General features: G+C 40.8%; 1 protein-coding gene across 1 annotated transcript in view; it reads right to left on the bottom strand.

The window, feature by feature from the left end:
* Positions 1 to 12527, bottom strand: part of LOC123990852 (potassium voltage-gated channel subfamily H member 5-like) — a 116424-nt gene that overhangs the window by 25271 nt on the left and 78626 nt on the right. The window contains 1 exon segment of the mRNA XM_046291778.1: positions 6524 to 6723. Within this exon segment, the coding sequence (XP_046147734.1) occupies positions 6524 to 6723 (200 nt within the window).

Genomic DNA, 12527 nt, shown 5'->3' with positions numbered 1-12527 from the left:
GAGACATGCGTCCTCCGAAACACGACCCTACCAAGCCACACTGCTTCTTGACACACTGCTCGCTTAACCCGGAAGCCAGTCGCACCAATGTGTTGGAGGAAACAGCATACAACTGGCGACCAAAGTCAGCGTGCATGAGCCCGGCCCGCCACAAGGAGTCACTAGAGTGTGTTGGGACAAGGACATCCCGGCTGGCCAAACCCTCCCCTCACCCGGACGACGCTGGGCCAATTGTGTGTCGCCTCATTGGCCTCTCGGTCGCGGCCGGCTGTGACACAACTTTTCTCCTTCTTAACCAGGAAGTGTATCTTAAATACAGCCTTATTCTAAAATTGATTAAATAAAACTAATTCCTCATAAATCTACACACAATACCTCATAATGACAAAGCAAAAACATGGTTTTAGATTAAAAATGTATTAAAAATAGAAGACCCTTTGCTATGAGACTCGAAATTGAGCTCAGGTGCATCCTGTTTCCATTGATCATCCTTGAGATGTGTCTACAACTAGATTGGAGTCCACCTGTGGTAACTTAAATTGATTGGACATTATTTGAAAAGGCACCCACCTGTCTATATTAGGTCCCACAGTTGACAGTGCATTTCAGAGAAAAAACCAAGCCATGAGGTCGAAGGAATTGCCCGTAGATCTCCGAGACAGGATTTGCATCAAGGCACAGATCTGGGGAAGTGTACCAAAACATTTCTGCAACATTGAATGTCCCCAAGAACACAGTGGCCTCCATTATTATTAAATGGAAGAAGTTTGGATCCACCAAGACTCTTCCTAGAGCTGGCCGCCTGGCCAAACTGAGCAATCGGGGGATTAGGGCCTTGGTCAGGGAGGTGACCAAGAATTTGATGGTAACTCTGACAGAGCTCCAGAGTTCCTCTGTCGTGATGGGATAACCTTCCAGAAGGACAACCATCTCTGCAGCACTCCACCAATCAGGCCTTTATGGTAGAGTGGCCAGACGGAAGCCCCTCCTTAGTAAAACACACATGACAGCCCGCTTGGAGTTTGCCAAAAGGAACCTAAAGATTAGGCAAATGTTTACTTTCCAACAGGACAAAAACCCTAAGCACACATCCAAAACAAAGCAGGAGTGGCTTCGGGACCCGATCGAACATCTTTGGAGAGACCTGAAAATAGCTGTGCTGCGATGCTCCCCATCCAAAAAAACTCCGCAAATACAGGTGTGCCAAGTTTGTAGCATCATAACCAAGAAGACTCAAGGCTGTAATTGTTGTCCAAGGTGCTTCAAAAAGTGCTCAGTAAAGGGTCTGAATACCTGTGTAAATGTGATATTTCAGTTGATTTTTTTAAATACATTTGCCAACATTTCTAAAAACCTGTTTTTGCTTTGTCATTATGGGCTATTGTGAGGGGAAATAAACAATTTAATCCATTTTAGAATAAGGCTGTAACGTAACAAAATGTGGAAAAAGGGAAGGGGTCTGAATACTTTCCGAATGCACTGTAAATACCTTGTCATTGGATCGTTGACAAGTTGTCATTTAAAACACATGTATATGAGCTAACAAAGACACTGAGAATCAAACTGGTTTTCTACTGCAGAAATAAGTTGTGCCTTTCGCTTGATAGTAGAAAACAATTTGTTCAGTCAACTTTTTGTCAGCCCTAGACTATGATAACATAATCTATATGAACGCCGCTTCCACTTCTTTAAACTATTGGATACTGTTTATTATAGTGCACTCCTCTTTATTACATGTGACTGATTTTGCACATACAGTTGAAGTCAGAAGTTTATATACACTTAGGTTGGAGTCATTAAAACTTGTTTTTCAACCACTCCACAAATTTCTTGTTAACAAACTATAGTTTTGGCAAGTCGGTTAGGACAGCTACTTTGTGCATGACACAAGTAATTTCTCCAACAATTGTTTACAGACAGATTATTTCACTTATAATTCACTGTATCACAATTCCTGTGGGTCAGAAGTTTGCATACACTAAGTTGACTGTGCCTTTCAACAGCTTGGTAAATTCCAGAAAATTATGTTATGGCTTTAGAAGCTTCTGATAGACTAATTGAAATCATTTGATTCAATTTGAGGTGTACCTGTGGATGTATTTTAAGGCCTACCTTCAAACTCAGTGCCTCTTTGCTTGACATCATGGGGAAATCAAAAGAAATCAGCCAAGACCTCAGAAAACAATTGTAGACATCCACAAGTCTGGTTCATCCTTGGGAGCAATTTCTAAATGCCTGAAAGTACCACGTTCACCTGTATAAACAATAGTACGCAAGTATAAACACCATGGGACCACGCAGCCGTTAGAAAGCGTCTACTTCCTGAGCGGTATGTCTCCAAAAGATGAACATACTTTTGTGCGAAAAGTGCAAATCAATCCCAGAACAACAGCAAAGGACCTTGTGAAGATGATGGAGGAAACCGGTAGAAAAATATCTATATCCACAGTAAAGCACGTCCTATATCGACATAACCTGAAAGGAAGAAGCCACTGCTCCAAAACCGCCAAAAAAAGCCAGACTACGGTTTGCAACTGCACATGGGGACAAAGATCGTACATTTTGGAGAAATGTCCTCTGGTCTGATGAAACCAAAATAGAACTGTTTGGCCATAATGACCATCGTTATGTTTGGAGGAAAAAGGGGGAGGCTTGCAAGCCGAAGAACACCATTCCAACCGTGAAGCACGGAGGCGGCAGCATCATGTTGTGGGGGTGCTTTGCAGCAGGAGGGACTGGTGCACCTCACAAAATAGATTGCATCATGAGGCAGGAAAATTATGTGGATATATTGAATCAACATCTCAAGACATCAGTCAAGAAGTTAAAGCTTGGTCGCAAATGGGTCTTCCAAATGGACAATGACCCCAAGCATACTTCCAAAGTTGTGGCAAAATGGCTTAAGGACAACAAAGTTAAGTTATTGGAGTGGCCATCACAAAGCCCTGACCTCAATCCTATAGAAAATTTGTGGGCAGAATTGAAAAAGTGTGTGCGAGCAAGGAGGCCTGCAAACCTGACTTACTTACACCAGCTCTGTCAGGAGGAATGGGCCAAAATTCAAACAACTTATTGTGGGAAACTTGTAGAAGGCTACCTGAAACGTTTGACCCAAGATGACCAATTTAATGGCAATGCTCCCAAATACTAATTGAATGTATGTAAACTTGTGACTTACTGGGAATGTGATGAAAGAAATAGAAGCTAAAATAAATAATTATCTCTACTATTATTCTGACAATTCACATCATTAAAATAAAAGTGGTGATCCTAACTGACCTAAGACAGGGGATTTTTACTCGGATTAAATGTCAGGAATTGTGAAAAACGGAGTTTAATTGTATTTGGCTAAGGTGTATGTAAACATCCGACTTCAACTGTATCTCTGTGATCTGTATCAGAAAGTGGGCTGGCTCTCTCTCACAAATCATAGAACTTAACATTGTAAATAAACCAAAGTTCTCATGCTAAAACTGCCATATTACCTCACATCGCTCCTAACCTACAGAAGTTCAAAATACCTTAACTCGCTCACAGAAATGGCTAACTGTGGGGGGTGACATTCATCTTGTTGCCACTGATTTACAGGTAACTGACATAATAAAGGAAACACTCCAGTAAATGAGCGATACAAATTATATTTAAAGCAGTTGCTTCCACACAGGTGTGATTCCTGAGTTAATTAAGCAAATAACATCCTGTCATGCTTAAGGTAATTGTAACGAAGCTGACTTGGTAGCACTCGTCACGAATGCTCATTATTTAATTAGACTTACAACTTGTTTAGCGCATTCATGTTTCCCCATATCTAGTAATTCATTTATCCTAAATGTTCTGTATATACGGTTGTTCTTTTCCTCTTTTGCCAGCATCATGGCAAGGCTAATGTGTTGAGGAAATGTTTAGTCGATTTGCATTGTGACGCATTTCAATTTCATATTTAAATGCAGAGATTGACCATTTTGCAATTCACCCAGTGGATGCGATGTTCTGGTGCACATGAACACTTGCTTCACTGCCGGGAAAGAAGTTTGTTTATTTCCATATTGTAATGTGTGCGTCGCAGGTGCGTGGCTCCGTAAGTAATACGTTTTGCCGTCTGTTGGCCTTCCTGTTTTTGAAATGTGTATTCATTAATGTAAAGTATTCCCTCCTTGAGGATAAGCCAGGAATGTTTAAGATGTTTATTTAGACGGAATATGTAAATGTTACATGATTTAATATGTCATATTTGGGTAAAGAGCTCCATGGTTAATGATATGGTCCATAGGGAGGAGCCATAGGTATAAAGCTACCTGTTCAACCTGTGAGCAGGAGGGATGTTCTAGCTCTGGTATGTGAGCTGGGTGGGAAAGTTGTCCAGAGCCTGGTATACCCTAACTTGATTTAGTTGGTTTGAAAGGGTAGGCCTGATTAGCCTTTTGATTTATAGTCAAACCTGCATTTTAGTGTTTACTTTATTTTGTCAGTTACTTGTAGGTGAAACGGCCTTCAGGTTTTATGTGCCGCATACATGGAATTAATTTCAGGACACTGAGATCAGACTGCTTAGTACCTTTCAGTCATTTCAGGGCATTGGTGGGAGACATGTTCACAGAGTAGCGTATGTGTTTTTTGTCATTTACTTCTGAAATATTGATGGGCTGGGGAAACTGTAGGGGGAAACTGTTTGGTTGATTCCATTTTGTATTAATACTGTATTGTCACGATCGTTTAGAGATGGATTGGACCAAGATGCAACATGGTACGTTTCCATCCTTTTATTTAGAAGAGAAACTTAAAGCACAAAATTAATAAAGAAAATAAATTAAACGTGAAGCTACATGCAGTGCAGAAAGAAACTACACACAAACATAGTCAAGATCCCACAAATCACAATGGGGAAAATGGCTACCTAAATATGATCCCCAATCAGAGACAACGACAAACAGCTGCCTCTGATTGGGAACCATACCTGGCCAACATAGAAACATAATCACCTAGAGGACCCTCCCTAGTCACACCCCGACCTAACCAACATGGAGAATATAAAGCTCTCTATGGTCAGGGCGTGACATGTACGTATTTTTTTATTTTTTTATTCAGGGCTCATTTGTAAAGAGACTTGGGTATCAATATGACTCTCTGTTGAAATAAAGGTTAAATAAAGTCTGAGTTAGCGGATAAGTCAGGTTGCTGCCAACCAAGTGGTTGTGAGTTCAAATCTAAGGTGAGGTTGAGGTCCCAAGTGTGCTCACTTTTTAATTGAACATGCACAATGTATGCCATGTTAACAGTGTAATGCAAACCAACACTTTCTAAAAAGGCTCCAGTAACCTAATGTTTTAGGAACTTACTGTTAACTTACTGTTAACTTAACTTCAAAAAGACGTCGCACAAACATTAGCCAGTGATGTTAATTTAACCATTAGTCGCTGATGTTCATATGATGTCCTGTCAAAAACAAGCATTCTTGGAACTTTCTCTCTCCAAATGTTCTTATATCCATTGTTCATTGTCCATTGTGTGCCATGCAAGAAATGTTTTTCCAGTGAGATTTTAAAAACACGAATGTGATGTTCCCGCAGTAACGTTACTTGTAGACCAATTATTTGCCCCACTGGTAGGATAATCGTAGGTCATCAATTTTATTTTCCAATGATTGCATGTTAGCAAGTAGAACGCATGGCAGCAGGAGTTTACTCGCTCACCTACGGATTCTTCATGCAAATGACGGGTATTTGGGCCTGTTCCCGGGAAAGCAGTATATCCTTCTCGTTAGAGAAAAAAGCTTATTCCAGTTCGTGTTGAGTAATCACTGTTCTGATGGCCAGAAGGTATTTTCTGTCATAAGAGACGGTAGCAGCAACATTATGTACCAAATAAGTTAAAAAAACAAGTCACAAATAACGCAAAACAAATGACACAGTTGGTTAGGAGCATGTAAAACGTCAGCCATCCTCTGATGCCATCTTACTTGTATGTAAAAGCAACCAGTACATATAGGGATACAAGCTCAGACTGGTATTCAAAGGCTGCGTTTAGACAGGCAGCCACAATTCTGAAATTTTCTCCACTAATTTGTCTTTTGACCAACCACATTCCCAAGACTGCTCTAATTTCCCCACTACAAAATCTACACCTTGAGCAGGAATGAGATGGGCAGTGTTCAGCCATAGTCTTTGCATATTACTTTCACAGTGGAGACCGCCCTCGATGAGTCTTAAGGTAAAGTTTGTGAAATTCCATAACCATTTGCAGAGGAAAACCATGCCCAGCATAACTTTTCCCAAGACTGCTCCAACAATGATTTAGTTCCTTCCCATTCCTTGTCCCATTCCTTGTAAAGGAAACACCAAAAAAGGACCAACAAATGAGGCTGTGAGTCCCATTAAGATGCCACCAATGTGCCAGTTTCAATATTGGTATCACAGTGGAAAACTCAGATTCTCTACAGTCACAAACTAAATCTCTCTACACAAGACCCTGAAACAGAGACAGGAGATCTAGGACTGAAAGAGCAATATGGTTTCTGGCCACTTACCCTATCTGTGTCAATGCCCTTGGACATGGCCCAAGTAGAGACGATGTAATCCATGACCCTCTCGCTCAATCCCTTTGGCACCTGGTAAAGTTTGAGAAAGTCACGCACATTGTTGAGCATCTCGTGGTAGCGGTTAGTGTTGGTGTACATCTGCTGGAAGATGGTGGTGACGTTCCCAAAAATGGTGGCATACAGTAGGGCTGGAACACAAATAGGCAGAGGGAGGGGTTATTAGCAACATGCATTGCAAGAATGGAGTGGTGTGTGCTTGAGTGTTCCAATGCTAACAGGAGTGCTGCTTACATAGGTGGTAGTGAAGCCATTTGTAGTATATATAAACATGTCAGCACATTAAGTAATCATGGGTTATGGCACTTAGCTCAGTCATTACTGTAAGAGGAAGACTAGCCTATAAATACATTTACTTTGGTTTTGGGATCATAATTTGTCTGTAAGGGCTGGAGTTGGCCTAGCTCAGGCCTAAACTCATTGGCCACTAAAGGCCAGGCTTTAGTTTTTAGGCTCAATCAAAACTCTACTCCACAAATCTCACTGACACCATGTGCTTGGAGTTAAAAACAGTGAACCTAAGCTAGCAGTATTATTGAAACATTGTCACGTCCTGACCATAGAAAGCTTTTATTTTCTATGGTAGAGTTGGTCAGGGCGTGACTGGGGGGTTGTTCTAGTTTATATTTTCTATGTGGCGTTCTAGGTTAATTTTCTATGTTGGTGATTTGTATGATTCCCAATTAGAGGCAGATGGTTATAGTTAACTAGCATTTTTTCCACCTGTGGGTTATGGGATATTGTTCATTTTCAGTTGCCTGTTAGCACTGCATTGTCGTCACGGTTTGTTTATTCTTTATTTGTTTTGTATTTACTTAAGTTTCACTTTATACATAAAAAATTAAGTGGAACTCTACGGACGCTGCGCTGCGCCTTGGTCCGACCATCACTATTACGAACGACGTGACAGTTATTAAAAAACCTCACAATTTTGAGAATATTCTCAGAAAGTTATTTAACTACCTTCAAATAACCTATAATTTCAGTTCTAAGGAACGTTAATTTCACCTCCCAGGAAAACATTCAGGGAACCATAGTAACCTCCCTGCAACCTAAAAATGTACGTTCTCAGAACAAGCTAAATTTTCGCTTCTGTTCTCAGAACATTTAAAAAAAACATTCCGTTTTACCTGTCAGGAAACGAATGGCTTCATTCCCAGAACCAATGGGAAACCAAAAATGTACGTTCCCACAACTTCCAAGGAACCAAATGTGATAGCTGCGCATTGTTGTCTATTTGCACATCCATTGCAATAAGAAGCAGAAGACACAATAACAAACTGCCTCCAATTACATGAGCTAAAATGAGTCAGTAGTGCATTTGCAAGCCTTGAGCATAAATAAACCTCTTAGGAACTGTATTTTAAATAGACAACAATTAGCTTTTCCATTACACTCTGTAACTCCCCTGTGAAGTACAAACAAGTAGCCGTTAGATATAGACATGTCCTAATATGGAATGCACATTTGCTCAGCAGGAATACTGCATGCTGGAAGTTGCAATGACCCAAATGAGTCAGTTAGTATTGCTTATCATGAATTCTATCCACTCTGGGGAAAGAGGATAACCTCTACTCTGTTCTTTGGGTGGTTTATCTATCTAACTTGAGGAGTCTATGTTCATTCATCACATCTAGGCCTCCAGGCAGCCAGGCACAATCCACTTCTGCACCTTATTTTCTCCTTTCCTTCTTTCCTCCTCTTTCCACCCTCACATCTTGCCAGGCCGTCATTGTAAATAAGAATTTGTTCCGAACTGACATGCCTGGTTAAATGCAATGTTGATGACAACTGCCTCTGTGGATTTCTATACATTTGTAATGCTTCTGACATGGGGGACGATAGGTTATTAATGTGCTTGCTGAAGACAAGGCCACTAGATTTCTTACATATTTTTTACAATTATTATTCTGCCCGCTCTAGCACATAAAAGATTTAAGCTATAAACATGAAATCAACTATTAAATGTGCAGATGGCTCCAGCTTAGATTGTTTTAAGAAAATATTTTTGATAGCCATTCTAAATGTTAAAAAACGTTAAATTCTTAATTAATTGCTATAATTCTTACTAATAACCCTCATAAATACATGCCTAGGGGGGTCTTTGCTTATGATCTCAGTGATCACTGTCCTATAGTGTGTATTAGAGACACTATGCAAAAACAGTCTGAACCTTGTCTAATAAAGAATAACACTAAAATGTTGCTAGTTTTGTTGCCACAACCTTATTTATTAACCTTTTAAGGCTGTGAAGTTTCTTTTTGTGTTTGATTAAAAATTGCGCTCTGGATCGTTTTGATTGGTTTAGTTACGGACTCATAGGGTTGGGAAAGTGTTTCTCTTGTCTTATTCTGATCTTTGAGACAATATCATTTTGAGTTAAGCAAATATTATACCAGTGTGATTATTTTGTTCCGATTACATTTATAAGGGACACAAACAAACAATAAAGGCTTCAGTTCTCTATCGTTATTTTCAGTTTTCTATAGTTTGAACCTGCTTTGAAATAACTCGTCGCCTCCGATTTAGGTAAAACAGCCTTTCGTTTTTATGAGCCGTACACTTGGAACACATTCCTGAATAAGCTCTTGTGCCTTTTAGGCATTTTAGGGTATTGGTAAAGGAACTGTTCTTCGACAAATGTATCCGTTTAATTTGTTAAAATTGTATTTATGTATTGTTGAAGTTCTCATGCTTCTGCCTTTGTTTGTTGTAATTTGTATCACTAGTTCCTTATTATGTACCTAATATTTTCTTATTTTTTTGTGAAGCAGGGCTCCTTTAAAGTATCATTTTAATGCTGTGAATTATGGTTAACATTACACACAGATTGAGAAGACATGCTACAATTGCCTTCTCTTGGCTGGACTGGCATATGACTTACTGATCTGAACTGGCAGAATTACATTCATCCTGCTTTCTTGTAGTTTCAATTGAAGTTCCATTCCAAGTCAATAACACACTCTCATCACAGTGCAGTAACCGGGACCCTGAGGCAATGGAAACTAAAGCACCATAGTCTCAGATTATTGTGCAATTGCTCTGTAATGGCGGATGATTTGTATGGATTGCAGTGCAACTCCTAATACATTGGTGGAGAGTCTTTCGGCACGCCAGTAAAAGTACTCATATCCACCTTGGACAGACCTCAAGTGGTCCATCAGTAGACGACAAGTGATTGCTTTGAGAATAGAGGCTGTGCTGACTAGCCTGCAGCATCCTGTCTTACTCACAAAGAATGAGCATCCTTTTAGATTTGGTCAAATGTATTACTCTTTCCGTGAGACCAGAGACGCATGTGACTATAAACTCAGAGAAGCTACTGTTCTAATGTAGATGAAACTTGGGAATTTGGGGTAAAGAGTAGATTTGGTAAAATGCTCTACTCTTTATGTGAGACCGGAGACCTGTGTCTAGAAACTCCAAGAAACTCAAGAAACCATTGTTGTAAGAGAACAATGGAAATTTGTAAAGAATACAAATGTTGCAGTGAGTATTGATGTTGTAGATAGACCTGAAATAATCAATAGCTCAGTGGGGGATGGTGAGGAAATTGGGTAATAACCTGTCATAATATGATCATAACACTGTCATGATGCATATATTTAGACCTGTTATGACATGTATTGCTTTATTGTATGTAAAAAGCGGCCTCCCGAGTGGCGCAGCAGTCTAAGGCCCTGCATCGCAGAGGTAGAAGCATCACCACAGATCCAGGTAGGATCCAGGGCTGTGACACAGCCGGCCACGACCGGGAGACCCCTGAGGCGGCACACAATTGGCCCAGCGTCATCCGGGTTAGGGGAGGGTTTGGCCGGCCGAATGTCTTTGTCCCATCGCGCTCTAGCGACTCCTTCTGACGGCCGGGGGGCGCATGCACACTGACTTCAGGTCGCCTTCTGTACGGTGTTTCCTCCGACACATTGGTACCGCTGGCTTCCGTGTTAAGCGAGCAGTGTGTCAAGAAGCAGTGCAGTTTGGCGGGGTCGTGTTTCGAAGGACGCATGCCTCTCGACCTTCGCCTCTCCCGAGACCATGCGGGAGTTGTAGCGATGGGACAAGACTGTAACTATCAATTGGATATCACACAATTGGGGAGAAAAAGGAGAAAAAAATCATAAATACATTTTTAAAAAGTGTAAAAAGCAACAAAACCTACCACGGTAGTTATTTTATGGCTGGTTATGACACCTACATAAAAGTATCCAAATTTACCACACTAGACAAAACATTCCATTCCACCATAGCCTACAGGGTTCTGAAATTGGCCATATTAAATCATTATTGTACAGTGCATTCGGAAAGTATTCAGAACCCTTCCCTTGTTCCATATTTTGTTATGTTGCAGCCTTATTCTAAAATGGATTAAATAAAAACATTTCCTCATCAATCTACACACAATACCCCATAATGACAAAGCGAAAACAGTTTTTGCCAAAGGTGCTTTTACAAAGTACTGAGTAAAGGGTCTGAATACTTATGTAAATGTGATAGTTTTTTATTTGTAATAAATTAGCAAACATTTGTAAAAACCTGTTTTTGATTTGTCATTATGAGGTATTGTGTGGAGATTGATGAGAAACATTTTTTGAATCAATCAAAAATGTGGAAAAAGTCTAGGGGTCTGAATACTTTCCAAATGCACTGTAATTGCGCACACATTGATGTTACACATGCACCTACCCCAATGCTCTGTTTCTGATGGCTAGGATGAATGCAAGAGCAGATTTCAGGAGCAGGACAAGACACCCTCTTTTTGACTGATGACTGATATAAGGGCATGTACGTGATAGGCCTATCTGGCTTATATGATTATGATGGTCATAATGCTTCTTGACAGTGTCATAAAGGGCATGTTCTTAGTCAAAGTCAAGTGACACAGGATGGTCATAATGCTTTTCAGAAGTTATTAAAAATATGATGGAGAAAAAAATCATGACTGAAAATAATTCTTCACAACAACAACAAAGTTCTTAAGAAAAAAATTTCAAATGAAAGGAAACTTCTTGGCAGGGAAAAAAATGGAGTAAATGTGGGTTTTGACACACTTGTAGGTGTCATAACCAGCCATAAAATACTGCAATACATGTCATAACAGGTGTAAATATATGAGTCATGACAATGTTATGACCAAATTATGACAGGTTATGACAAGTTATGCTACTGTTATGACATGGTTATGACCATAACCACATAAGGTGTTATGACTCTCGGTGTCAAGTAAAGTGTTACCGGAAGTTGATCAAAACCAATTGCCAAACAACCTAGAGATGCATTACCCAACATTACATTTACATTTATTTAAGTCATTTAGCAGACGCTCTTATCCAGAGCGACTTACAAATTGGTGCATTCACCTTATGACATCCAGTGGGACAGTCACTTAACAATAGTGCATCTAAAAACTTAGGGGGGTGGGGTGAGAGGGATTACTTATCCTATCCTAGGTATTCCTTAAAGAGGTGGGGTTTCAGGTGTCTCCGGAAGGTGGTGATTGACTCCGCTGTCCTGGCGTCGTGAGGGAGTTTGTTCCACCATTGGGGGGCCAGGGCAGCGAACAGTTTTGACTGGGCTGAGCGGGAGCTGTACTTCCTCAGTGGTAGGGAGGCGAGCAGGCCAGAGGTGGATGAACGCAGTGCCCTTGTTTGGGTGTAGGGCCTGATCAGAGCCTGGAGGTACTGAGGTGCCGTTCCCCTCACAGCTCCGTAGGCAAGCACCATGGTCTTGTAGCGGATGCGAGCTTCAACTGGAAGCCAGTGGAGAGAACGGAGGAGCGGGGTGACGTGAGAGAACTTGGGAAGGTTGAACACCAGACGGGCTGCGGCGTTCTGGATGAGTTGAAGGGGTTTAATGGCACAGGCAGGGAGCCCAGCCAACAGCGAGTTGCAGTAATCCAGACGGGAGATGACAAGTGCCTGGATTAGGACCTGCGCCG

The sequence above is a fragment of the Oncorhynchus gorbuscha genome, linkage group LG12 (genome assembly GCF_021184085.1).
Source record: "Oncorhynchus gorbuscha isolate QuinsamMale2020 ecotype Even-year linkage group LG12, OgorEven_v1.0, whole genome shotgun sequence".
In the NCBI taxonomy this organism is placed as follows: Eukaryota; Metazoa; Chordata; class Actinopteri; order Salmoniformes; family Salmonidae; genus Oncorhynchus; species Oncorhynchus gorbuscha.
The sequence above is the reverse complement of the archived record's forward strand: the minus strand, read 5'-3'. Positions and strand labels throughout refer to the sequence as shown.